This window comes from Balaenoptera acutorostrata, chromosome 13 (genome assembly GCF_949987535.1).
Source record: "Balaenoptera acutorostrata chromosome 13, mBalAcu1.1, whole genome shotgun sequence".
NCBI classification, from domain to species: Eukaryota; Metazoa; Chordata; class Mammalia; order Artiodactyla; family Balaenopteridae; genus Balaenoptera; species Balaenoptera acutorostrata.
In genome coordinates this window covers 92,946,034-92,971,739 of record NC_080076.1, presented here as the reverse complement: position 1 = coordinate 92,971,739, position 25,706 = coordinate 92,946,034, and the positions used below count along the sequence as shown (strand labels likewise).

The following is a 25,706-nucleotide window of genomic DNA, read 5'->3' as shown; positions in this document are numbered from 1 at the left end:
CGTGCAAAGGCCCTGAGGCAGGAGCGGGCCTGGCGTGCTCCTGGAAGCACTGGGGCCACTTGGGGCCATTGAGTGAGCCAGAGGAAACAGACAAAGAGGTCAGGTCAGAGGGGGCCCAGCTCGCACATCCTAGAGACCATGCCCTTTCTCAGCGGACGGTGAGCGCATCCAGGAAGGGGGTCAAGGGAGAGGCGGGGGAGACCACAGTCAAGGCCAAGGCTTTGTCAGAGCAGGCGGGCCAGAAAGGGACCGGGTTCATTGCTAAGGGGAGCAGGTGGGGGGCAGCAGGAGGGAGGGCTTGGGGAGATGTCGTCTGGTTCTCTCCTGACCTGTACCTGTTAGCTTCAAGTTTGAACGTAGAAATGTTACTCGGTCAAGTTGAAATCTTTAAAGTGTATCACGCATCTTCCTTCAGTTTTACGGTGAACCAAGAGCCTCGGCATGTGGGAGCGCTCTGGGTCTCCCTCCACCTCCGGAGGCTCTGGGAGGGGGCGATGGGGTCCTCCTCCCCCAGTGCCCGAATGCCTCTGTCCCGTCCTCTGCCCCACTCCTGGGGCCCACCCTGGCTCACCAAGTTTACAAGCTCTCAGAGCCACCCTCTTGCTGAACTCTGATTCTTTCCAATCACCATAAACATGGTTTATTTTCTGTCGGACAGGAACGGGGCTTTCAATTACAGAGGAAAACCCTCTGGTTCCGCTGAGACCAACTTCTTCCAGGGCTGCAGCGTGGCGGTCAGTTTCGTTTCCCCCACCCCACTGAGTGCCCCCCGGGCTTCAGCTCAGGGACGGTCCCTGCAGGGTGGGGAAGACACTGAGCCCTGAAGCTGAGGCCGAGTCAGGGGCAGAAGGAAACCCGGAAACACAGCACCTCCTGCCCGGAGGCGGGAAGCAGGGACATCGTGGGACAGTCCCACCCAGCGGCCACCGGAGCTTGTGCGGGTGCAAAGGCGGGACAGGAGGACTCCGGCCTAAGGTCAAGTCCAAGTGCGCTACTGGCCAGGTGCCTGGGGTCAGAGACTGTAAAGGAAAGCCCAGGGGAGGATGGTAATTGCCTTTGTCTTCAACGGGGTTTCAGGTGTGGGTTTCTTACTTCCTCACTGATGTCATACCTACCTGTGTGTGAGGGACACCCCCTTCGATCCGCTCAATATTTATTGATTGATTTTTGTTTTTTTTGCCTGCGCCGCTCAGCTTGCGGGGTCTTAGTTCCCCCACCAGGGATTGAACCCAGGCCACAGCAGTGAAAGCACCAAGTTCTAACCACTGGACCGCCAGGAAACTCCCTCTGCTTGATATTTAACACAACCAATTGTTTTTTCAACTGAGAAGGGGATTATATTATAAGGGAAGCAGATTATTTTTATGCAAATTTATGCTGGACAAAAATGAGCCATATATATTGCACGATTTCAATTTAAACAACCATTTGTAAGCTGCACATGTTTATGACGGGAGTGATTTGCTACGTGTAGATGACCAGAATAAAGTGAGGCAGCTCATCGCCCCATGGGAGACGTGCCCACACACTCCTGCCGCCCCGGACGGCCCCGGCCTAGCCTGGCTGGGCCCTCCTGAGCCTTTGGGTCTCATTAGGGGCTGAGCTGTGTCCCCCGACCCCAATGCACAGGTTGAAGTCCTGAGCCCAGGACCTCAGGATGTGACGGTGTGTGGAGACCGGGCCTTTACAGAGGTGACTGAGGTAAAAGGAGGCCATAGGATGGGTCCTCATCCCATAGGACTGGTGTCCTTAGAAGAGGAGATGAGGACACACACACGCGGGGACGACCACGTGAGGACACGGGAGCAGACGGCCGTCTGCAAGCCCAGGAGAGAGACCTCAGGGGGAGCCAGCCCTGTGACACCCCGATCTCGGACTTCCCGCCTCCAGGATGTGGGACCATAAATGGGTGTTTGCTTCGGCGGCCCTAGCAGAATGATGCAGGTCTGGGCTCCCGGCACCTCCCCACGGCTCCCCCCGGCCTGGTCTGAAGACACCTCCCCATCCCGGCACTCTTGACCCCATCGCCCAGTTTTGTCACTCCACAGGCCCACCCACTCTGAAGTCAGATCCTGCTTCCTTGCTTCTCCCCTGTGCCCCACCGGTGGAAGCTGTGTAGGCAAGCACACCCTTGTCCTGCCGAGCCCTGCCCTCAGCCCCTGGAAGGGTGTCTCGTGCGTGCTGTATCCCCGGGAGATGGCTGTGGACGCTGGTGGCTTCTCCACGGGCAGCACGAATTGGCTCTTACTGGTTGGAAGCTCTTAGGACAGACCCTCGTGGCCCAGTGGCCAAGCCCGAGAGGTCCATGGCCTCGTGACCCGGTCGTGGAGGGAGAGGAAGGGGGTGACGGCGCCCATGCCCCCCAAGTCCACCTGCCTCCTCCGCGCCCTGGACATGCGTGGAGGTTCTTGCTGAGGCGAGGTGCTTCACATTGAGACGGGGTGGGGGGACCCACGAGTGTCAGGACTTGGCCCTGTGTGGCAGCCCGTTCACTCGCTCTTGTTCTTTCTTCCCCTTGTCAACAAATGCTCATGAGCCCTACTGCGTGCACAGCTCTGGGGTCTTGGGGTACGGCGGTGAAGGAGCAGCTCTTGGGGGGCCTGTGACGGGGGGTACAGAGACCCTAAAGAAGCCGCGTGAGGACGCCTGAGGATGGTGAGCTGGGGAGAAGGCACAGGAGGGCAGAGACCGGGCCTCTGGGGCGGGGGAGGGGCGGGGCACTGCAGCCCCTCCCCCAAAGGCACCTGCGAACTTGTCCTTCCCGTATGCAGCTTCAGCCACAGTCTCTCAAGATGTATTTCCTTCCTCAAGGTGGTGTTTTTCCTGTTTTACACAATTTGCAAGTTCATGAAAATTATGCATTCCAGCTTTTTTCCTCTACAGAAAAATGGAGTGAAGTTTTCTTGTCAGAAAGCATTTTTCTGAGTAATGAAATCTCCCCAGCAGCACTGCAGCCCATATCAATGCGACAGTGACGCAGGGCTCTCGTGCATCTTGAAGTCAGTCTGGCGCTCAAACCCCAGCTGTGCGCAGGGTCCGGAGGGCAGCCTGGAAGGGTGGGCAGGAACACCACCTCTGCCTGAAGCTGGTGGCTCGGGTCCGGCTCTGACGCCAGCGCGCACCACGGAAGCGGGGAGTTACCCCCCAGGAGCCTCATCTTCAAAATGGGGATGTTACGTTCCTGTTAGGGTGGCTCGGGGGGGCAGAGCGCGTGCTGCGTGCCGGGGGCCCTCAGCTGTTGCTATCATCCTGATTGGTTGTCGTCATGATTGATTATCCACTAGTATTAGTTATTATCATGATTGGTTATCGTCTGTATCAGTTTTCATCACTATTATTTATCATCATGATCAGTTGTCCTCATGATTGGTTGATATAGTTATTGTTTATCATGATTGGTTATCCCCAGTACTGGTTATTTTTCTCAGACAGCTCTGGCCCATGTCCATCCTCAGCCCCCGATAACTGCAATAACCTCCCCACCTTCAAATAAAACTCTTTCTCCAGGTGTGGGATAAGAATAACTGACTATGGGCTAAGTTGTGTCCCCCAAAAGATATGTCCAAATCTACCCCCCAGGACCTCAGAATGTAACCTGATTAGGAAATGGGGTTGTAATTAGTTAAGATGAGGCCATATCTGTGTGGCGCAGGGCGGCCACTAAGCTAATGACCTTATGAGAATAGGAAGCACATGGGCACACGGGAGAAGGCTGTGATGGGAGCGAGCCCTTCCCAGTGTGGGCCCCATGGGACTGCCCGGGTCACACGCCCACAGACATGGCCCTGCCTGTAAAATCCCTGCTTCATAAAAATCTAAGGTTTTCTATTCTGCAAATACATGACCACTTTCTGTAAATGTCCTATGGGCATAAGAAAAAAAATTTTCCAAGAAGGAATTAGGGGATTCGTTATGTAATTCCTTCATGGTTTTACTTTTTCAGTCTGCCCAGTCTGAAGGTGATGCACGCTTGTAGACTTTTCTAGTAGTTTTTCCTTTTATACCCAGCTGCCAGGTCACTTTGTGATAATGGTTTATAACTAGTCTACCTCCTTCATCCTATGTGATATCTGTGCTGAATTTCTGGTTTGGGGGGGGGTGGTATTTGTCTGGCATCCCTTTCTCACTAGATTATATTTCCAATCTTTTTTTTAAAAAACCACTCCTGGACTTCCCTGGTGGTGCAGTGGTTAAGAATCCGCTTGCCAATGCAGGGGACGTGGGTTCGAGCCCTGGTCCCGGAAGACCCCACATGCCACGGAGCAACTAAGCCTGTGCACCACAACTACTGAGCCTGTACTCTAGAGCCCACGAGCCACAACTACTAGAGCCCGTGCTCCGCAACAAGAGAAGCCACCGCAATGAGAAGCCCGCACACCGCAACGAAGAGTAGCCCCCGCTTGCCGCAACTAGAGAAAGCCCGCATGCAGCAATGAAGACCCAATGCAGCCATAAATAAATAAATAAATAAATTTATGAAATAAATAAATTAATTAATTTAAAAAATCACTCTATTTGAACTGTATTTATTGTAAACCACGCACAGCAGAGCTGTGTGTGACTGAGTGAATGTGTGCATGTGTAAGTGTGCTTTAGTGTGTATGTATCTAACTTCATTGAAAAGCCTCTGCCATTTTAAGGAGAGAGTAAGTTTATTTACATTTATTGTAGCAGCCAACGTACTTGATTGGGTGCATTCTGTCTTACTTTATTTTTTGTTCCTTCCCATTTCTCTATTTTTGAGAGCTCCCTTTGCCCCTTGTGAATTTATTCCACTGTATTATTACACTAACAGCCACCCACTGGCCTCATCCCACACCTAACATGGAGTATTTTGCTTTCCCTGCCCCCCATCTTTTCCCTCCCACAACCCTACAGCCAAGATAAGCCCTTTGGAAGAAGATACTTCACCCTTCTATTTCAGCCTCGATGCTAAGGTTAGGCAGAGGCCACGATTAGGCTGTCCCATGCAGACATCTCTCCTGCTTCAAAAGCCCTCGTCTGGCACTAGCGCTCCGCCCTCCTGGGCAGCCCAGCACTGTCTACTTAGACCCCACTTCAGGGGACGGTGCCCGCCGAGTGCAGGACCCACCCAGTAGATACCGCCTGCTCCATGGCCACCCGGCGCTCAGACAGAGCTGGGCATCAGTAGCTGACGTGGGCTCCGGGCTGGGGCTCTTTCCCAGACCCTCCGCTGGACTACACTGTGAGATGACCACCGTTCCTTTTATCTCTCGTCCACACCTTCCAAGGGCATCAAGGAAAAATGCTCCATGTGATCCCAGTGGGACTTTAACCCCTTACAAGTGCAAGTTCCCTGCCTTCCTGCAAGGAGACAGCAGGGTTCAGGCTCAGAGCCTTGAAGTCCAGAGCTTCCGAGACAAACGTCATCGTGCTGTTTCCCTCACTGCACTCGGTCCTTTTCCATCTGTGGCATTGCTGTTGCTCTTCCGTTGGTAGCACGATTTAGAACTGGTCCCAGTGGGCACCCTGCGGGGGCACCAGGCTCCCACCTCCCCATCACATCCGACACTGACCACTGCCCCCAACCCCGCCTCTCCCGCAGGTGCAGACAGATGACCTACTCGGACGACTTGCCCCAGATCTCCGTGGTGTTCATCTTTGTCAATGAAGCCCTCTCGGTCATCCTGCGCTCCGTCCACAGCGTGGTCAACCTCACGCCCTCCCAGCTCCTCAAGGAGGTCATCCTGGTAGACGACAACAGTGATAATGGTGAGTGGGGCCAGCCCGGCCCCCCGCGAGGGAAGCATGTCAGAGCCCTGGAGGCCAGAAGTCTGAATTCGGGCTGTGAGTAGGGCCACACTCCCTCCAGGGGCTCCAGGGGAGGGTCCTTCCTGCCCTTCCCAGCTTCTCCCGGCTGCCGGCATCCCTGGTGTCCCGGGCTTGGGGCCACATTCCTCCCACCTCTGACTCCATCTTCACAAGGCCTCTTCCCGGTGTGTCTGTGTCTCTCCTCTTCTTCTAAGAACACTTGTCCTTGGATTTAGGGCCCACCCTAATCCAGAAGGTTTTCATCTCAAGATCCTGAACTAGTTATATCCACAAAGATCCTACTTCCATTTGAGGTCTCATTCTGAGATTCTGGGTGGGCCTGAGCTGTGGGAGGGTGCTATTCCGCTCCTCCAGCCAGAAAGGCCCCCAGAGTGCTGAGTTCTCCCATATGCTAACTGCACCTGGACAAAGCTCCAGTGGGAGCCTTGCTGGTGGGGAAGCTGGGCTGGCGCTCACGGCGGAACCTGGGCCCTTGGCGTGGCCCTGCGTCAGCCTCAGTCCAGCCCAGCACGCTGTCCACACCCAGCAGGCACCGGGGCTCCGGGCCCCTAACAGGCGTCCGGAGGTGCCCCGCCTGCCCGCGTCTGCGGTCCCCACGCCGAGGTCCTGGTGCGCTGAGCTGGGCCTGCCGGTCCCTCCTGGTCCCCAGTCTCTCCCATCACAGCAGCCTCTCCTCCTCACTGCGGGAGTCGGGGGGCGGGTGGAGGGGAGCGGGGAGAGGCCTCCCAGAGCCCTCCAGGACGGCAGAGGTGCCGCCCTTGGGCCTGAAGGAGCTCCAGCCCTGCGTGTGCTCTGCGTCTACGCCGGGGAGAGCCCCGCGGGGCCCTGGAGAGGCCGGGACAGAGCACGGGGAGGCTGCTCCAGGAAGCCCTGGCCGCTGCGGCTGGGGGCACCCCTGGGACCAGGGCTGCCCTCACAGGAGGGTCCGCTGGAGCCTGGGATTGAGGGGGAGGGATGGGCGGTAGGCGTCTTCTGCAAGAAGCCCGCCCAGCCGAGGCGCGGGGGTACTGACCGAGGCCCAGGAGCAAGGATCAGGTTCCAGCCCTCCGCAGCCCTCCTGCTCAGCCCTGAGCCCATCCCTCCTCCCCACCCCTGCCCTCACCCCCGGGACCAGCCAAGGGTGCCCCACGGGACTCGGAGCTCCTTTCCCACGCCTGTAACTGTCCTCCGCTCTGCCCCACTGGCTCTGCATCCCCGTTACGGCCCACGTGTCAGCTCCACAGACAGGCCGCCCCTGCACCTGCCCAGCCGACCCGGAGAAGCTCCCACCTCACTCAGATGCCACTCCCTTTTCCCCTTTTTCTTTTTCCTACCGGCTAAAGTCTGTTATTATTGTGGCTTATTTTGTGGCTTGCACTTTTGGCCATTGGGAGCTTCCTCACGTAGATGCCTGTGCCCTCATCAGTTTTTTAATAATTTACTGAGTTGAAATTCTCATAACATAAAATTAACCATTTACAAAATAAGTGTAGAGTTCAGGGGTATTAAGTACATTCACATCATTGTGCAACTATCACCATCATCATCTCCAGAACATTTTCACTTTCCCAAAGTGAAACTCTGTCTCCATTAAACACTAACTCCCCACCACCCTCCTCCAGCCCCTGGCACCCAACACCCTGCTTTCTGTCTCTGTGGATTTGTCTGCTCTAGGGACCTCATATAAGTGGAATCACACAGGATTTGTCATTTGGCTACTGGATTATTTCACTGAGCATAATGTCCTCAAGTTTATCCACGTAGTAACATGTGTCAGAATCCCCTCCTTTCTCAGGCTGGATCATGTTCCATTGTATGGATGGACCACACTTTGTTTATCCATCCGTCTGTCCATGGACTGTCTTCCTTTTTACAGCTGAGTAATTCAGCACCGTTTTCTCCTGTCTTTATAACACATGCCTCTGTCTGAATCAGTCAGGCTTGATTGTTCATTGTCTATCCCGCTGGAATGCAGCTCCATGAGGTGGGCTCTTATCTCTCCGAGGTCCCCCCAGCACCCCGAGCCCACATCCAGCAACGGTGGGTCCTCTTAAATGTTTATGAAATATGGACCCAGGGCACACAACGACCGTGGGTCTCAGTGACTGCAGGCCCTCCCGAGGTGTCACGCCCGAAACATCTCTGTGTCCCCCGCAGTGGAACTCAAGCTCAACCTGGACCAGTACGTCAGCAAGAGGTACCCGGGCCTCGTGAAAATCGTCCGAAACAGCAGGAGAGAAGGCCTGATCCGGGCTCGGCTTCAGGGCTGGAAGGTCGCCACGGCCCCTGTCGTGGGCTTCTTTGACGCCCACGTGGAGTTCAGCATGGGCTGGTAAGGGCGCGGCTGGGCCCTGGGCGGGGTCGGCGGGGTCTGCTGGCGCCTGCAGGATCCCCGCAAAGAGGATGAGCCTGGCAGGGCCGGGGGCAGCTGAGTCCAGCCACACGGCCACTCCACGTCCGGCTCCTGAACCCAGAACCCTGTTTGTGATGCACATACATGAAGATTGATCTGTATCCCCACCTTGCCCCCAGAGGAATTTGAATTGGCCAGTCATTCCAGCAGGTGACAGTCAGATGAGGCTGCTCATGTGACCTCAGGCCAGGGGAACTCACAAGGCTGGGGGCAGTTGCTGCACGGACACGTGGTCTGTAGGGTCTCAGTTAATGGAGACCTAAGTCTAGGGCACAAGTTGGAAGCAATTTCTCATCCTTATGGAAAATTCTAGATCAAAGCGTCCGCCCATTTTCTCCCACCCATCCATGCAGGGATGAGGTGGGCTTCTAATGAGAAACCTGGAGGCGGATGTGGCCGGGGAGCGGCAGGGGTACCTCGGTGGCTCAGGAGCACCTGTGCGGGATGATCTAGAGGCGCCCCGGGGCCCGCCCCGCAGGAAGGCTGCGGCACCTGTCCTGGCTTTGTGTTTGCCCCGGGGAGGCAGGGCCCCTGCAGGTCCTCAGTACTCAGCGTGGACCCCAGAGCAGCAGCATCTGCAGCCCCCAAGAGCTCGCAGGATATGCAGCTCTGTGTGACCTACGGTCTCTGGGTGGGCCCAGGGGTCTGTGCTCCGCCGCCCGGGACGCTCACGTGGCCCAAAGGTGGCCAGTGAGGCCTTACGAGCAGTCATCTGTCCAGCAAAGTACCCACATCCAAAGGAGAGGCGGGCATCCACACGGGGCGTCAGAGCTGGGGTTGGCCCTGGTGCCTCTCTCCAGACCCTGCGGTCCCTAGGGCGGCCGTGAGCCGATGTTCTCACAGCAGGTGCCTGAGGATGTGTTGCTAGAACAGCAGGACGCGCCTCAGAGTTTTCTGGAAAGCGCCCACTGGGCTCTTGGCACGTTTCCTTATTTTCCCCTCTGGTGCCTGCATCTGGGAGGCGCCACCCCCGCCCCCGGCAGCCCTCGCTCCCGCCGGGACCTGCAGTGGCCGCGAGAGGAATAAATGGCAGCAGGCGGGGCGGGCAGAGGGTGACATCCCGCGGGAAGGCTCCCGGCGCGCAGGACTGCGGCGAGACGCTCGGCGCGCCAACGTGACGCGAGGGGCTGAGCCCCCGGCGGGGGGCGGGGACCTCAGTTTCCTCCGTGCTGAGTGGGGATGTTAGAAAGTGGGACTGTTGCCAGGGTTACACGTGAGCCACACCCCGCACCCGGCGGCGCCGGCTCCAGCGCACGGGCCTCAGGCGAGTGCCTAACGGGGACTGCAGACCAGGACCCCAGGGGACCACCTGTGTTGCATGAGCGGCTGGAGGGAGGGCCACCCAGTGCGTGAGTGTCCTGGGGCTGCCATAATGAATGACCAAAGGCCGGTGGCTCAAAACAACAGAAATTCAAAATTCAAAGTCAAGGCGCGGGCAGGCCTGCACTCCCCCCGGAAGCTCTAGAGGAGGAGCCGCCCGCCTTCCCAGCTCTGGGGGCTCCAGGCGCCCAGGGCTGTGGCCACCTCCCTCCATCCCCTCCTCCGTCGTCACGCTGCTTCTCCTCTGTGTCTGCATCTCAAACCTCCCTCTCCTTTCTCTTAGAAGGAGGCGTCTTGCATTCAGGGCCCAGCCCAATCCAGGGTGATCTCATCTTGGGCTTTTCAACTGAATTACATCTGCAAAGGCTCTGTTTCCAAATAAGGTCCCATCCCAGGTTCCAGATGGACAAATCTTTGTGGGAAGACACCGCTTAACCCTCTCCCAGCTTCTGGGGGCTCCAGGAGTCCCTTGGTTTGTGGCCGCATCCCTCCAATCTCTACCTCCGTCTTCACACGGCTTCTCCTCTCTGTGTGACTGTGCCTCTCCTCTTCTCTCTTCTAAGTACCCTTGCCAGTGGGTTTAGGGCCCACCCAGGTCACCCAGGATGATCCCATCTCGAGATCCTTAAGTGAAACCCACAGTGGGAGGGTCTGCAGGGGGTCCACAGTGGGCGGGGAGTATGAGCCCTGCATGGGGTAGCCTGCAGCGCCTACCAGATGAGCTGCAGGGAAAAGTCAGCCCCGGGGTGGGTGGGCAGCTTGCCCTGTTTCAAGAGAAACTAAGCCTCACCGTTTTTATATCAAATCTCCCACATTATACCTCCAAACTCTGTGAAGCCTAAACTAGGACGTTCACTGAGGTACTCCCTTGGGGGAAATGTTGGGGGGGGGTGCGAATGCTGTAAGGAGGTGCTCGTGGTGGACGTGCTGATCAAGTCCCATGGCGCCTGGCTGGTATCCCCAGCCGGGGGCCACGAGGGTCTGGCCTTCGCGGTCTCTCAAAGTTCTTGGTTTTCCTAACTGCTCCTGCTGGCTGGACCAGGGCTTTGGTGCCTGTAACCACCTGCTACCTCCTACACCTCCTTCTCCACTCCAGGTGAGTGGAGCCCTCTCCTTCCACGTTCCCTCCACTCTCGCCGTGGCATCTCAGTCACCCCGGACCACGAGCTTGTTCTCAGCGCTGGTTCTGTCCCAGTACGTTGCTGACCGAGATTCGACTTCTTTCTGCTTTGACTTCCCCTGCTGGCCCCCGTTTCCCTCTCCTCTGCCACCCTCATGAAGCGAGTCTTCTTTTCCCATGACACCTGTCACGTTCTATCATTAATGACATGTTATGGTCTGCCCTCCCCAGCAGGGTCACTCCATACTGTTGTGCGGGTTGTGCACTGCACAGCTGTACCTGGAGGCCTTTCTGTCCCTTTTATATACGTTAAACTCCCTGGAGCATTTGGAGGGCATTTGGGAGAACCACAAGTCTACCACATCGAAGTGCAACTTTAAACCCGTGTAACTTTAATTTTCACAACTGAAAACCCAGTTATCCATCTGCAAATAGCCCTTCCCTCCAAGAACTGCCTCCACAGAGATCCTGCCTTATTAGCAGACGTGGCATTTGCAGAGAGCTTTTCATTTCTGAAACACTCCGCTAACAGTAATTAATTAATCCTCCTCATGAAGCTGAAAGGCAGGTAAATACCAGGCTCTCGCTTGGAAGGACAGCGGGCCACATGGCAAATCTCGCCAGGCAGGGTCAGAGAACTGCCCCAGCTCCACCCCCCCCCCCCCGCCCCCGCTGTCCCTGCCTGAGCTTGGCCCCCTGTCCCCCTGTAGCATTCGTCTCTCTGGTTGCCCCGTCAGTGGGCTGCTCACGACCACGTTGAACTCCAGCTTGGTGACGTCCCCTCGGGCAGCATCTCATCCTTGCAGTAGACAAGGCCGTCTCTGGGGCAAAGCTGCACCTGCTGGCCTCTCGGACTCCTGCAAGGAGAATCCGCAACCGACAGCCCACGTCCTCTGGCCCCTCTCCTCTCCGGCTTCATTGCTTACACTGCCCCCATCTCTCCACTCCAGCCCCCTGGCCGCTCCGCAAGTGCACCAGCACGTCCCAGGGGCTCAGCGCTGGCTGCTCCCTCTGTGTGGAACGCCCCCCCCCTCCCCGGGCTCTCCCACCACCTGCTACATCCTACACCTCGTGGTCATCTCCCAGGGCAACTTACACCGGGCACCCTATTTAAAAGTGCAATTCCAAATCACCCTTACTTGCTCTTTTCCCACCACAACAGCTATCACCTCCTAATGTATTATATCATTTATTTATACATTATTGTCTGTCCCCTGACCCCCACCCAGTCAGGGCCACCACATACTGTTGTGTAGGTTGTGCACTGCACAACAGTACCTGGTAGCCTTTCTGTCCCTTCAGTGTATCCTAAGTTCCCTGAGGCATGGATTTTTTTTCTTTTCTAGTTCGTGACTGTACTCTGCTGTGTTAAAACAGGGTGTGACACATGACAGGTCCTCAGTTCATGCTTGTAAATGAACGTGTGGCCACCCGTGCGGGGAAGGAGGGCCAGGAGGGGGAGGCCGAGCTGTGAAGGGACAGACTGAGCTGACCCACAGGGCCCCTGGAGCCAGGACGGCCCCGTAGAGGTGTCGGACATTGGGCCCAATCCGTGTGCCCGTATCCCTGGTGTCCATCAGTCCTTAGCCACGGGCTGCCCCGGGAAGGGCGAGACCTCGGCAGGCGGGTCTGCAGCCCAGGCGACCCCGGGGCTTCCAGAGGTGAAGCCCTTGGATCCGCCGTCCGCAGGCGCCATCAGACCCGGGTGTGGCCACCTCCCTGGAGGAGGCCTGGCTCCGGCCCCCCGACCTGGGGGAATGGGGCGGGGGGTCCCGGCACGCATGCCCTTCCCCACGGGCATGCACCGCCCCGCAGGGCCGAGCCCGCCCTCTCGCGGATCCGGGAGGACCGGCGGCGCATCGTCCTGCCGGCCATCGACAACATCAAGTACGACACGTTTGAGGTGCAGCAGTACGCCAGCGCGGCCCACGGCTACAACTGGGGGCTCTGGTGCATGTACATCATTCCGCCCCAGGACTGGCTGGACCGCGGCGACGAGGCAGCGCCCATCAGGTGAGCCGAGCCCGGGGCCCTGCGCAGGGCCTGCCCTGGGAGGAGCCGGGACAGCGTGAGGCGGCGTGGGGCGGGGCTGCCGCAGGGGGCTGGGGGGCTGGAGGGACGGGGCGTGCTCCTGTGCAGAAAGCCGGGGCCTGGCGCCACGCGGGGAAGTAAGTGTGGTGGGAAGCAGCGTCTGCCCAGATGTGCAGAGGGACAGGGTGACGTGATGGGGAAACTTGGGAGCGGCTCCAGTTTGTGACCTGAGAGATGACGAGGTCGGGCGGGGGCGGGGGAGAGGGCGGGAGAGGGAGGGAGGCAGACAGACAGACAGACAGACAGAGCTAACATTCAAAGAGAAAGAGCCAGTAAAAGAGACTGAGAAAAGGAACACAGACATGGAGAGAGCAGAACAGGGGACACACCAAGGAGAGTGAGAGGGAACAAGAAAGAGAGATGAACAGAGGAAGACAGAGTCAGGGTAGGCGGCAGGGAGACCAAGAGACAAAACTGGGAAGGTGTCATGAGCAGAGAGGAAGAGAGATGCAGAGATGGAGAGAGGGAGGGAAAGGAGACAGAGACCCAGACAGAACGAGGGAGAGACAGACACACAGACAGACAGAGGCAGAGACAGCACCACAAGAGTCAAAAACACGAGCCGGGGAGCAGAGCAGAGACCTGGAGACCACAGATGCTGTGTGTGCTACAGAGACCCCAGGCGTTTCAGCAGACCCCACCGATTGTCCTGCAAAGCGTTTATTTTATTTTGAATCGGTTCCCAAACATGAAAACGGAGAGATATTCACATGTTAAAAATACACGACCCTGGGACTTCCCTTGTGGTGCAGTGCTGAAGACTCCACGCTCCCAATGCAGGGGGCCCAAGTTCGATCCCTGATCAGGGAACTAGATCCCACATGCATGCCACAACTAAGAGTTTGCATGCCACAACTAAGGAGCCCGCCTGCTGCAACTAAGACCCGGCACAACCAAATAAATAAATAAATAAAATATTAAAAAATAATACGCAACCCAGGGCTTCCCTGGTGGCACAGTGGTTGGGAATCCACCTGCCAATGCAGGGGACACGGGTTCGAGCCCTGGTCTGGGAAGATCCCACATGCTGCAGAGCAACGAAGCCCATGTGCCACAACTACTGAGCCTGCGCTCTAGAGCCCGCGAGCCACAGCTACTGAAGCCCGTACGCCTAGAGCCTGTGCTCCGCAACAAGAGAAGCCACCGCAATGAGAAGCCCGCACACTGCAACGAAGAGTAGCCCCCGCTAGCTGCAACTAGAGAAGAAAGCCCGTGTGCAGCAGTGAAGACCCAATGCAGCCAAAAATAAATAAATAAATAAAATAAATTAAAAAAAAAACCCACAACCCAGCATCTTTATAAAAATGGGAAGGTGCACATTCTCACAAGGCAGCAGTCCCTGGGGCTGAGAAGCAGTCCCCTGTCTAAACAGGGCGATGGTCTCCAGTTCCGGAAATCCCCACCACTCCCCATTGTCTCCCTGACGCTCTGCCTTCCTACCTGCGCTGTCATTTCTTGCATCTGGCTTGCTTTGTTTGTTTCCATCACCGACTGAACTTCTGTAGTTTGCAGCCCTTCCTTCCACTTCCCTAGTCTGCTGAGCCCCTGGGAAATCTATGTTTCAAAATCTAGTGGGGCTACCACTTTCTCCTGGGGGCCCAGCAGGATGGAGGTATTTTTTTCCCAGAGTGAATGTGCATCTGCAGGATCTGTTGACCCCTTGGAGCCTTGGCCAGGTCTCCCCCTGTAGAGGTTTGGATTTTAGGGCCTCGGGCTGGGACCCCTCCTGCCTCATCTGTACAAACTGATGTGTCCCTGCTGAAACAAGCCACTCTGCCTGCAAGCGACCAAGACCATCCCTCATTGCACCTTTGAAAGCTCTCTCCTCCCCTAGGAGTGTCTTACGGGGGCTTCCGGGCACCTACCCTCCATTAGCAAAGAGCCGTCCAGCGAGAAATTAAGTCTCAAGCAGCCTGGACGACCCGAGCTGCAGGAAGGCTGCTCTGGCCAGACTGTGTGTTGTCCCAAACTTCGCTCCTTATTAGCATCACCTGGAGAGCACCTGAAAACCCTGATGCCCAAAACCCAAATAAAAAATGGGCAAAGGCCTTGCACAGACACTGCACACAAGAAGGTAGACAAAACGCTAGCACACTCACAGAAAAACGCCCACCGCGGAGTCACACAGTGTCCCAGTGAGGGGCCCTGCACGCCTGCTGGAATGGACAGACACACCAGTGGCAGCGGGGCTGGTGACATGGAGTCGCCGGAACTCTCAGCGCGGCCGGTGGGAGAAGGCATCGGCAAGACCACTTCGTAAAACTGGCAGTTTCTCAAAGAGGTAAAAACACTTCCTGTATGACCAGCCGCTCTGCCCCAGGTATTTTCCCAATAGAAATGAAAACACACGTCTACAAAAGACAGACGTGAATGTTTGTGGTGGCAGCTTTATTCACGATAGTCCCGAACTGGACCCAAATGTCCACCAACAGGCGAGTAGATAAACGAAGCATAACCTATCTATGTAACGGGAGACTTCTCAGAGCTAAAAGGGAATAAACGGTTATGCCCATAACAGTGTGGGTGAAACGCAAAATGACGAAACAGAGGCAAAAAACCAGATACAAAGGAGCATGTAGTGTGTGACCTGATGCCCAGAGAAGCCCAGAGAACGCAGTCCCCTGGTGGAGGGCCGGGGAGCTGGGATGGGCGCGTTCTCCATCTGGACTGCATCAGGGTCACCCGGTGTTCCCTCCATCAGACCACCCGGACCACACGCTTTCAAGGGCTGTGTCCTGTTGTGTGTAAATTTACCTTTGCTGAGTTGATTTTTAAAATGAATTTCAAAACATACAAAAAAGTAATAATTCCAATGTCCAAGCTGCTTACCATGCCAGTTAAATTAGCATCTCTGAGCCGGGACCAGGAGGGTTCCAGCCACAGAGAAGGGCTCCAGCTAATGTGAGCTGAAGCGGCTCTGGGGAGGAACCAGCAGGAAAGCCAGACGGCTCCCCGACACTGCGGACGGGTGTCCCTCCACGTCAGTCAGTCCCCGGAACAGAGGTGGCAATGGCTGAACTTGGGCTGCAAACCCCTGCCCCCATCTTTCCTGGAAGCAGATGGGAGAAGGGGTCCTCCAATGGCCCACTGACCTTCACAGAGGGGAAGGTCTGGGGACTCACCGTCCCACAGGGAGTATGTGCAAGGAGAGAGGCGGTCTCCCTAAAAGATGTTGGGGTGTTTATAAGAAGGCTGAGATGGAAGGCTGGGTGCAGCAGACAGCCGTGTCCACGTCCTGACCCCCAGAGCCCATGAATGCCACCTCATTGGGAAAAGGATCTTTGCAGATGTAATTAGGATCTTGTGATGGGGAGATTACCTTGGATCACCCGGCTGGGCCCTGAATGCCGTCATGAGTGTCCTTAGCAGAGACACACACAGAAGAGGAAAGGCCACGCCACTCTGGAGTCAGAGACGGGAGGGATGCAGCCAGAAGCCAAGGGACACCTGGGACCACCAGGAGCTGGAAGAGGCAGGAAGGACACTCCCCTGGAGCTTCCAGAGAGAGCGCGGCCCTGTCTGACACACCTTGACCTCAGACTTCTGGCCTCAAGAGCTGTGAGAGGACAGCTATCTCTTGTCTGAAGTCCCAGTTTATGGTACTTCTTTTCACAGCCGCGGGAAATGAACACGCTGGGGAACCAAAAATGGTCAATGTCCAGAACAGGCCCTCTGCAGAGCCCTGCTCCAAGACTGGAAGGTCCTAAGCCTTGCTGGGCATCTGCCAGGAGGGTGTCCCCATGGGGATGGAGCAGACCCACAGCCATGCTGAGATGAGACCACGGTGGCAGTTTGGAGCCGATGCCGCGTGTGACAATCACAAACATTCCTCGGCTCCACGCGGAGCCCCCATCACAGCCGGTCCCCGATTGCGTCCTCAACGCGCATGAGCGCAGCCCGCGGGGAAGCAGAGTCCTGACAAGGGCCTCTCAAGGCTGCCTGCGGGGCTGATGGCCAGCTGGCCCGTGTGATGGCTTTAACCACGCCCAGCCAAGGCTCCCTGGAAATCAGGTGTGGTGTGTCCCTCGGAGAAGAGAGGAAGCCGACCGGCGCCTCCCCAGACCCCGCCTGGCCCTCAGCAGCCTCCATGCCGGGACTCACTGCCCTGCCTGTGATGCTTCAGGACGGCCCCCCAGACCCCCGGCCCCGCTTCTTGGGGAGAGAAGAAGTCACTCTGAATCTCCCATCTCACTGTGCATGGCACTGAGCCAAGAGTGGCGTAACCGCGTCCTTCAAGTTCTAGAAAAGGCCGCTTCTGAGTTACAGCGTGTTGCCTTGATTGTACCATGTATGTTTTGAAATTGGAACCAATGTTTACACTTAAGAGATTTCACATGAAATTGATATCTACTCTCTGAAAAGTAGAAGATTCTGGAAAACCCAGGCCCCCATTCCTATCTGGTGACGATCCACTGGAGCTGAGTTGCTAGTGATCTCCCGGGAGGGGCAGCGCCGCAGTCCCCACTGCTCCCAGCAGCCTGCTTCACACGGCCCTTGAGCTGGAGGGTCAGGAGTAACAGGACCCCAGAGGCAGCCTCGAGGCCCTCTGCGACCAAGGTTGTTATCCAGCGGACGGCCCTCCTCGCCCCCTTCTCACAACCTCCCCGCCACAGCAGAGCCCTCGGGAGAAGCCCTGGCGCCCCAGTGCCTGCAGAAAAGGCTCCTGGCCACCCTCTGATGGAACCCCTCACCCTGCACATCCCGAGACCCTGACCCCAGGCTGGGAAACTGCATCCCCGGGGACAGCGCGGGCCTGGAAGGGTCTCTCCTGAAAACCGCTCTGGGATTTCTCGTTTCCCTCGGACCTGGGCGCGGAGCCGCTGCCCTTCTCCTGAAGGACACAGCTCGCCCACCCGCCCTGGAGCCCGGGTGGGAAATTAGCCCGGGAGAGGCTGGCGTGTGAAGATCTCCTTTAGGAAATTTCCCTACCATTCATTATCCTTGAAGCTCAAGGAAGAAAAAAGAGCGAAAAGAAGGCTTGGATTGCTGGAGGGAAGTATCTCAGTCTCGACAAAAGGAGAAAGACGGCTTCCCCTGCGCGTGGAAAGGGGAGTGAGGGGCCCGCGGGCCCGGTGTGGGTCCAGGGGTCCTGCGTGCTGGGGGCGGCTGGACGCACGCGTGAACCGTGTCATTGAAATGGAGCTATTTCCCGGGTCTGAAGGAGGTCAAAATGGGACCCGTGACCAGTGGTGTGTTTGTCCCCGTCTCCGCGTGCCTCCGAGCTGCTAGCGGGGCGCGCGTGCGGAGCATCTTGGCTGTGTCGTATGGACCCCCACCTCGGGGAGGGCCGTGCAGCCCCTTGGCGCACGCGGCTCGCATCTTCCAGGGGCCGTGGAGCTCGTGCGAGGGTTTGCACCCCGTCCCCCGGAAGGGGGTCCAGATCTGGGCCAGTGTGTCTGGTGGACGCGGAGGGACCGTGGGTGTAAGCCGGCTACCAGTGGGGCCAGAGGAGCCCGGAGGAAAGGGGGATGCTCTGGGGGTGGCAGAGGGGCCCCCCCAGCACCCAGTCCCCCCCACCAAGCAGGGGAGCGTGGAATGCGGCCCCAAGTAACACACGCACACTCACACACACATGCACAAAATCACACACAGATGCACACACGTGCATAGAGGTGCACACACAGATACAAATGCAAGCACACAGACACATGTACACACTCACACACCCACAACCACACATAGACCCGCCCACCCAGACCCACACGCACGCACACACACGCGCACAAGACCACACATAGACCCGCGTGCACACACACACTCACACGTAATTGCTTCTCTGGTCACGGTGGTAGGATAGTGACATTTTCCTTGCTGACTTGTCACCCTCTCCTGAGGGTCACTTCCCGTGGTGCTGGGGGGTTTGGTAAGCACCTCGCCTGCTGGGTAAGTAACAGTCCATCAAAGGGAGGGCTCGAAAGTCATTCGACCGTCTACACTGATGGACTCTAAGTTGATTTCCCTTTGGCCACTATAACTCAACGCTGCAGTGCACAGCTTTGTGCGAATAGCTTTTGGATTAGTCTCCTGAGATAAATGCCAGCTGTGGAATCAGGGGATAAAATAATACCAGCAAACGGTTCCCAGGCTCCAGACACTCCTCCATGCGGTTTTCATCTGCACAGCCTCCTGTGGAGGAGGCACCGGCCTGCCTCTCCTGTTACGGGCGGGGAAGCTGAGCACAGAGCAGCTGAGTGACTTGCCCGAGGTCACACAGCCGGTGCGCACCGAGCCGGGTCGCCGTTGCATCACTGCACAGGTATTGTTGGCTCTCTATTCATAGCTCTGGACTTTTCCAAGACAGTTGAGCCAACCCACACCAGTTTCTCCACAAACTCGCCACCAGTGCGTGTGACCCCTGCACCTGTTTTGGCAGCGAGTCTGCAAGATTCTACACACACCTTCCCTGTGCCTGTGCTGATTGCCTGGCCATGCCCTGCCTGCGAGCACGTATTCTTCCTCAAGACGCCAAGAGCAGATGACTCTCTAGTCCCTTGTCACTCTCCTGAAGGCTGAAGGACCCATTTGTGATCTTAATTTTATCCGCTCCCATTTATAGAAAACTCCAGAATTCCATGGACTCGAGGATGTGTATTGTCTATGTGTGGGTGTCTGGGTGTGTCTCTGTGTGTGCATGTGTTGTATGTGTATCTGTGTGTGTGTTCACTGCAGGTGTGGGCCTGTGTTTATGTGTGCGGGGGGTGCACTTGTGTGTTTCTCTGGGTGTTATGTGTGTATATATATGTGTGTCTGCATGTACCTGTGTGCATTTGGGTGTGTACGTGTAGGTCTGTGTGTATGTGTATCTATCTGTGGGCACGTTTGTGGGACCATGTACGTGTATTACATGTGTCTGTATATCTGTACATCTGTTTGTTGGGTGTGTGTCTGTCCTTGTAGGGGGTGTGTTGCGTGTGTGTCTACATGTGTCCGTGTGTGCCCGTATGTCTGTTGCATGTGTGTATTTGTGCATGCATGCGAGTGTGTTGTGTGTATCCATGCATCTGTGTGTATCCGCATGTCTGTTGCCTTTACAAGGCAGGAGCCCAGGTGAGGACCCTTTGCAGAGATGCTGCTTGCTATATCCCGGCACGCTGCACTTCAGCCCCGATAGAAGGATGCCCCCAGGACGACAAGTCTCCCCCTGCCCGGCCGAACCGGAGAACCCCTCGGCCCTGGCTGTTTTCTGTAAACACAGCAAGAATTTCTCATGCAAATAAATTCAGTGCCAGCTGATTCTGCTTCCATCGCCTTCTGAGTTTAAGGTTACTTTGGAACTCTGAGTGGTAATAAAAAAATTATTACTAGCTACAACAGACTTGGCAGGGATTTGGTATTAAATTCACCAGAGATCACCTGAGAGTTTTGTGTCATTAAGAAAATGAGAGAAATGTCTGTCTTCGTTGGTGAACTATAACTTAACCGGTCAAACGCTCGCTATTACACATCACAGATGACATTAAAATTTCGTTGCTGTTAGATTTGTGGCTCAAATGTCATGACTGAACAAATTGGATCTTTTTACAAATAAAAGGATAATCGCCTTTTAATGCCTCTGTTATTCTTGGACAACTCATGGGCATTTGCTTCTGATGTCCTAGTCACATTTAAAAGAAATGCTTCTTTTAAATTGTGATTGAGAACAATTTATCATGGCATTTTCATGAGTGAGTTCATACCTGTGGGAGCAGCAGGAGGGCACAGCGGGGGGAAGGGAGGAGGAAACAGCCTTAGCCTTCAGCCTTGCCAGGACCACAGGGGCCTTCGGGGACAATGGGGAGCCTTTTTTTTTAAAATTTATTTGTTTTATTTATTTATTTTTGGCTGCATTGGATCTTCTTTGGGGTGCGCGGGCTTCTCACTGCGGTGGCTTCTCTTGTTGCAGAGCACAGGCTGTAGGCATGCGGACTTCAGTAGTTGTGGCTCGCGGGCTCTAGAGCGCGGGCTCGGTAGTTGTGGTGAGCGGGCTTAGTTGCTCTGCGGCTTGTGGGATCTTCCCGGAGCAGGGATCGAACCCGTGTCCCCTGCATTGGCAGGCGGATTCTTAACCACTGCGCCACCAGGGAAGCCCCAGTGGGGAGCCTTTACTAGTCCTCTCAGAGCTCGGAAGAAACTAAGCCCTCAGCCTACAAGGGAGGTGTCTTTGTTTTGAGGGAAACACGTCCTTCAAAAGCTTGGAAGGTCCTGTTTTCTTACAAAACAGAGACTGTGCCTACTTCTTGCTAGCAAGATATTTTTCCGTTCTCTTTCCTTTCTCTATTTTATCCCCTCCAACTAATAGGCACTCAGTATATCCTGCATTCATGATGTGAATGTATCATGAATGAATGAATGAGTCAGCAAATGTGCAGTTCTGTTCACAGTGACACCGTCCACTTGTCTCTGCCACTCTGTCTCACCATGTCCTGCGTTGATCACCACTGCTCCATGAGACCAGTGGAGGTCTCAACACCGATAGATTGTTAATGCATTTTAGAAAAAACTACAACCAGCACATTGACACATGATTTTACAGATACAATTGCTCGGGACAAGGCAAGATTTACTGACATTTTAAAAATATGTAGCTGTAAATAGAATTATTACAGGAATAATAGTACAGTTGGCAGTCTTTTGCAGACAGCTGCACAGGTTGTGTACTGTACAACTTCAAGGAGTGTCATTCAGAGAGAGTCTGATATTGAGGAGGTTCCGTAGAGTTGAGCAGTGCACAGCCTGTGCAACTGCCCATTACAGCCCTGACTACTGATACACAGATAAAATAACGAAGGAGGTAGGCAAGTGACTGCTGGTCAGGGCAACTAAACAACTCATTGGGTAAACAGATTTTTAAAAATTTACACTAAGTTGCCTGAATTGAATACTGGTTTTTGTCATCTCTGAGGGATGCAAAGACAAGTCCTAGGCAGCCCTGGGCACAGTGACCAAGCGGAGGCGAGGAGCGCAGGGATGAAGTGTGAGGACTTGGAGAGAGGATGGTGAGCCCACCCAGGCTGTGGGGGTCCGGGGCCACACACCAGCAGCCAGCTCACGCACTGTCTGCTTCCCTCCAGAACCCCGGCCATGATCGGCTGCTCCTTCGTGGTGGACCGGGAGTACTTCGGGGACATCGGCCTGCTGGACCCGGGCATGGAGGTGTATGGTGGGGAGAACATCGAGCTGGGCATGAGGGTAAGTGTCACTGCCTGGCCACCGAGGCCTCTTGAGGGGACCGTCTGCCGAGCAGACCTGTTGGCCTGGCTGGTCCGTGAGCTGCGTGTTACCAGTAAGGGGGACGTAAGGCCCCAAAACTTAGGTCAGTGTAAGAAACCTCGATGGCAACGGGACTGGGAAACATTATGAATATGGTAACAAGAGACTGTGTTTTGGATATGACTTTATTTCTCAAGCCACACGTTCTGTTGCATTACACTAAAGTGGGGGCTGGTGGGGGTGGGTTGGAAATTGTAAAAGCTGGTCCTGGGCTTGGGGAGTTTGCGCAATGGCAATGAGGAGACCCACCCTGTTTCGTGGGCTTGTCTTGGTGGATGTGTGGAAAGCAGGGTGCAGATGGGGGTTATGAGCATCCGAATTCCCCACGGCTGCTCCTGGGGCGGGGCAGCTTGTAGAGAAGGCTCCAGAGAGGACGTTTTCTCCGAGGAATTTTATGATTCCAGGTCTTATGCTCAAAGCTTTAGTCCATTTTGAGTTAATTTTTCTGTATGGTGTAAGATAGTGGTCCAGTTTTACTCTTTTTTTTTTTTTTTTTTTTTTAAAGGATTTTCTTATTTATTTATTTATTTATTTATTTATTTTTGGCTGTGTTGGGTCTTCGGTTCGTGCGAGGGCTTTCTCCAGTTGCGGCAAGCGGGGGCCACTCTTCATCGCGGTGCGGGGACCGCTCTTCATCGCGGTGCGCGGGCCTTTCTCTATCGCGGCCCCTCCCGTCGCGGGGCACAGGCTCCAGACGCGCAGGCTCAGCAATTGTGGCTCACGGGCCCAGCTGCTCCGTGGCATGTGGGATCTTCCCAGACCAGGGCTCGAACCCGTGTCCCCTGCATTAGCAGGCAGATTCTCAACCACTGCGCCACCAGGGAAGCCCCAGTTTTACTCTTTTGCATGGAGCTGTCTGGTTTTCCCAGCACCATTTATTGAGGAGACTATCTTTTCCTCATTGTATATTCTTGGCTCCTTTGTTGTAAATTAATCGACAATGTGTGCATGGGTTTATTTCTGGGTTCTGTATTCTGTTCCGTTGATCTATGGAATGTTTTTATGCCAATGCCATATGTTTTGATTCTTGTAGCTTTGCAACGTAGTTTGAAATCAGGGAGTGTGTTGCCTCCAGCTTTGTTCTTCTTTCTCAAGATTGCTCTGGGGTCTTTGTGGTTCCACACAAATTATAGGATTGGTTGTTCTATTTCTGAGGAAAAATGCCATTGGCATTTTGATAGGGATGTACTCAATCTGTAGACTGCTTTGGGTAGTACGGTCATTTTAACAACATTTTTCCAATCCATGAGCGTGGATACTTTTCCATTTATTTGTGTCTTCTTCAACTTCTTTCATCAATGTCTTGTAGTTTTCAGTGTGCAGGCCTTTCACCTCCTTGGTTCAGTGTACTCTTAGGATAAAATCAGGTTGGGTTTGGAGCCCAGTCAAAGGCTAGTATTCTGGGCTCTGTTCACGGCTCAGCGGAACGGTCACAGCATGATTAACGTGACGGGACACAGCCCATCTGGAGAGGGATGGGCAGGGCTTTCAAGGACTGTGAACCTGGGGTGCCAAAGGACCCTGCTTCCAGGAGAGTTCAGGTTTGAGCCCTCAGCACCAGGTCGTGGGTTACAACCAGATCACCAGGTCACCAATTCCTTGCCCTTCACGTGCAAGTGCTCCTTCTGAGGTGCGGTGACCCCACTCCACACAGAATGCTCAGAGGCCCAGGATGGGGAAGCAGCTTAGCCATTGGTACCAGGGGCCGGAACACAGACCCACACTAGCTCAAGCCTCACTAACCAGCTGGTTAGCTGTCTCTGCCCAGTGGCGACACCAGAGCCCCCAAATCAAAGAGTTTTTGACACTGGATCTGTTAGCCTTGACAGAGTACCGTCACCCGGGAGGCCTAAAGCCACGGCCCCCTCCTCTTACTGCACTGAGGCTGGAGTCTGAAGTCTCCGGGGCTGCGCCCCCTGGGGGCTGCCAGGGAGGGTCCTTCCTGCCTCTCCCAGCTCGCGGTATTTGCTGTCAAGCCTGGTGCTCGTAGATGCGACACTCCAATCACATGGCCGTCTTCTCCCTGTGTCTTTACGTCCCCTCCCTCTGTGTGCTCCCCGTTAGGAGGACACCGGTCACGCTGGATTAGGGCCCACCTGAATGACCTTGTTTCAACCTGATTACCCCTTTATTTATTTATTTTTTAAAGAAACACTGTTTTAAGTTTTCTCTCTCTCTTTTTTTAGACCTATTTTTTAAAATAAATAAATTTATTTATTTATTTATTTATATTTTGGCTGCACTGGGTCTTCATTGCTGCGCACGGACTTTCTCTAGTTGCGGTGAGCGGGGGCTACTCTTCGTTGCGGTGCGCGGGCTTTTCATTGCGGTGGCTTCTCTTTGTTGCAGAGCACGGGCTCTAGGTGCGCGGGCTTCAGTAGTTGTGCCTCACGGGCTCTAGGTGCGCGGGCTTCAGCAGTTGTGGCGCACGGGCTTAGTTGCTCTGCGGCATGTGGGATCTTCCCGGATCAGGGATCGAACCCATGCCCCCTGCATAGGCAGGCAGATTCTTAACCACTGCGCCACCAGGGAAGTCCCTGATTATTCTTAATTATCAGCATTGCCAGTACCAAGAGCGTCCCATCCAGGGACAGACTAACTTAGGCAGCTGTTGGTGCCCCAGTTGGTGATGCCCTCTCTCCAGGGAAAGCTGACTGGGCTTGGTCATGGGTCCAAACTGTGAAGCAGGGCAGCTCCAACGGCCTGGAAATGACGGGTGGCCCACGGGGCTCTGGCTGTGTGGGAGCGAGGCTGCCAGCAGCTGGGAAGCCAGAGCCGGAGGTCAGGGATGTGAACCCCACGTTGTCACCTCTGACCTCACTCCCGTGCCCTCCTGCCCCTCTTCAGAGAGGCCAAGACTCAGGGTTTGGGGACGGCCAGTGAACTGACCAAGTCCTGCAGCAGCAGATGGGCCATGAGCTGCCCACCCACCAGCAACCAAGCCTGAGGTTCAGAGCTGTTTCTGGATTTAAAACAAGAGGAAGCCAGCGTGTGCAGTGACTTCCCAATCTTTAGGACATTCTATGGGACGAGAATCACAATTAGCCGTGGTGCTGAGTCCTGATGATACCGACCGGGGTTCTTGACCTTCCCCAGTCAATAGAAATCGGCCTGAGGCCAGACAAGAAATTCAGGCAAGGCTTTACTGGGGCCCCTGCTGCAGCAGGCGGGAGAGAGGACAAACAACAGCTTCCCTTGCTTGCCTGCTCCCTGAGGGAGGGGGGAGGGGGTACGAGCTGGTTCCTTATATGGGGTGAGGGTAGGGGTGTGTCCAGGGGTCGGGCTGGAGGCGTGGCTCAGGTGGTCTGCCCGCCCCTTAGGTGGTGTTGAGTGCAGGGGGCATGCGCAGTGCCCTGCTTTTGCCCCCAACCCCCTGCTTTTGCTCCTGGCTGTTCAGAAGTGGCAGTTGGGGTTTTTTTGGTCTTTTTGTATCTTTTGTCCAGAATTTGCCCCAGCTGCACATGCGTGCATTTATTTTTAGTCCCTTATAGTTTCTTTGTATTTATTGCTGGAGGAGACGTGTGTCCAGGTGCAAGCACTGCAGCAAAGGGGCCCAGGTTCCAGGTCCCAGCCTGTCTCACTGAGGCCCCAGGATGCGGTGACAGCCGCTCTACCACTCAGAGCGCTGAGCAGAGCAGGAGGGGCCGGGAGACCCACCAGGAGGGTGAGGCAGGTCTCTGGGCCTGGTTCTCAGACTCCAGCTGCACCAGAATCCCTTAGAGGCTCCTTAAAATAGATCAC

At 55.4% G+C, this 25,706-nt stretch overlaps 1 protein-coding gene across 1 annotated transcript in view; it reads left to right on the top strand.

Annotated features, from left to right (window-relative positions):
* GALNT9 (polypeptide N-acetylgalactosaminyltransferase 9) overlaps nucleotides 1-25,706 on the top strand; it is a 93,340-nt gene that overhangs the window by 35,864 nt on the left and 31,770 nt on the right. The window contains exons 3-6 of the mRNA XM_007181324.2: nucleotides 5,567-5,733; nucleotides 7,930-8,104; nucleotides 12,441-12,638; nucleotides 21,767-21,884. Coding sequence (XP_007181386.1) covers nucleotides 5,567-5,733; nucleotides 7,930-8,104; nucleotides 12,441-12,638; nucleotides 21,767-21,884 — 658 coding nt within the window. The remainder of the gene's footprint in view (nucleotides 1-5,566; nucleotides 5,734-7,929; nucleotides 8,105-12,440; nucleotides 12,639-21,766; nucleotides 21,885-25,706) is intronic.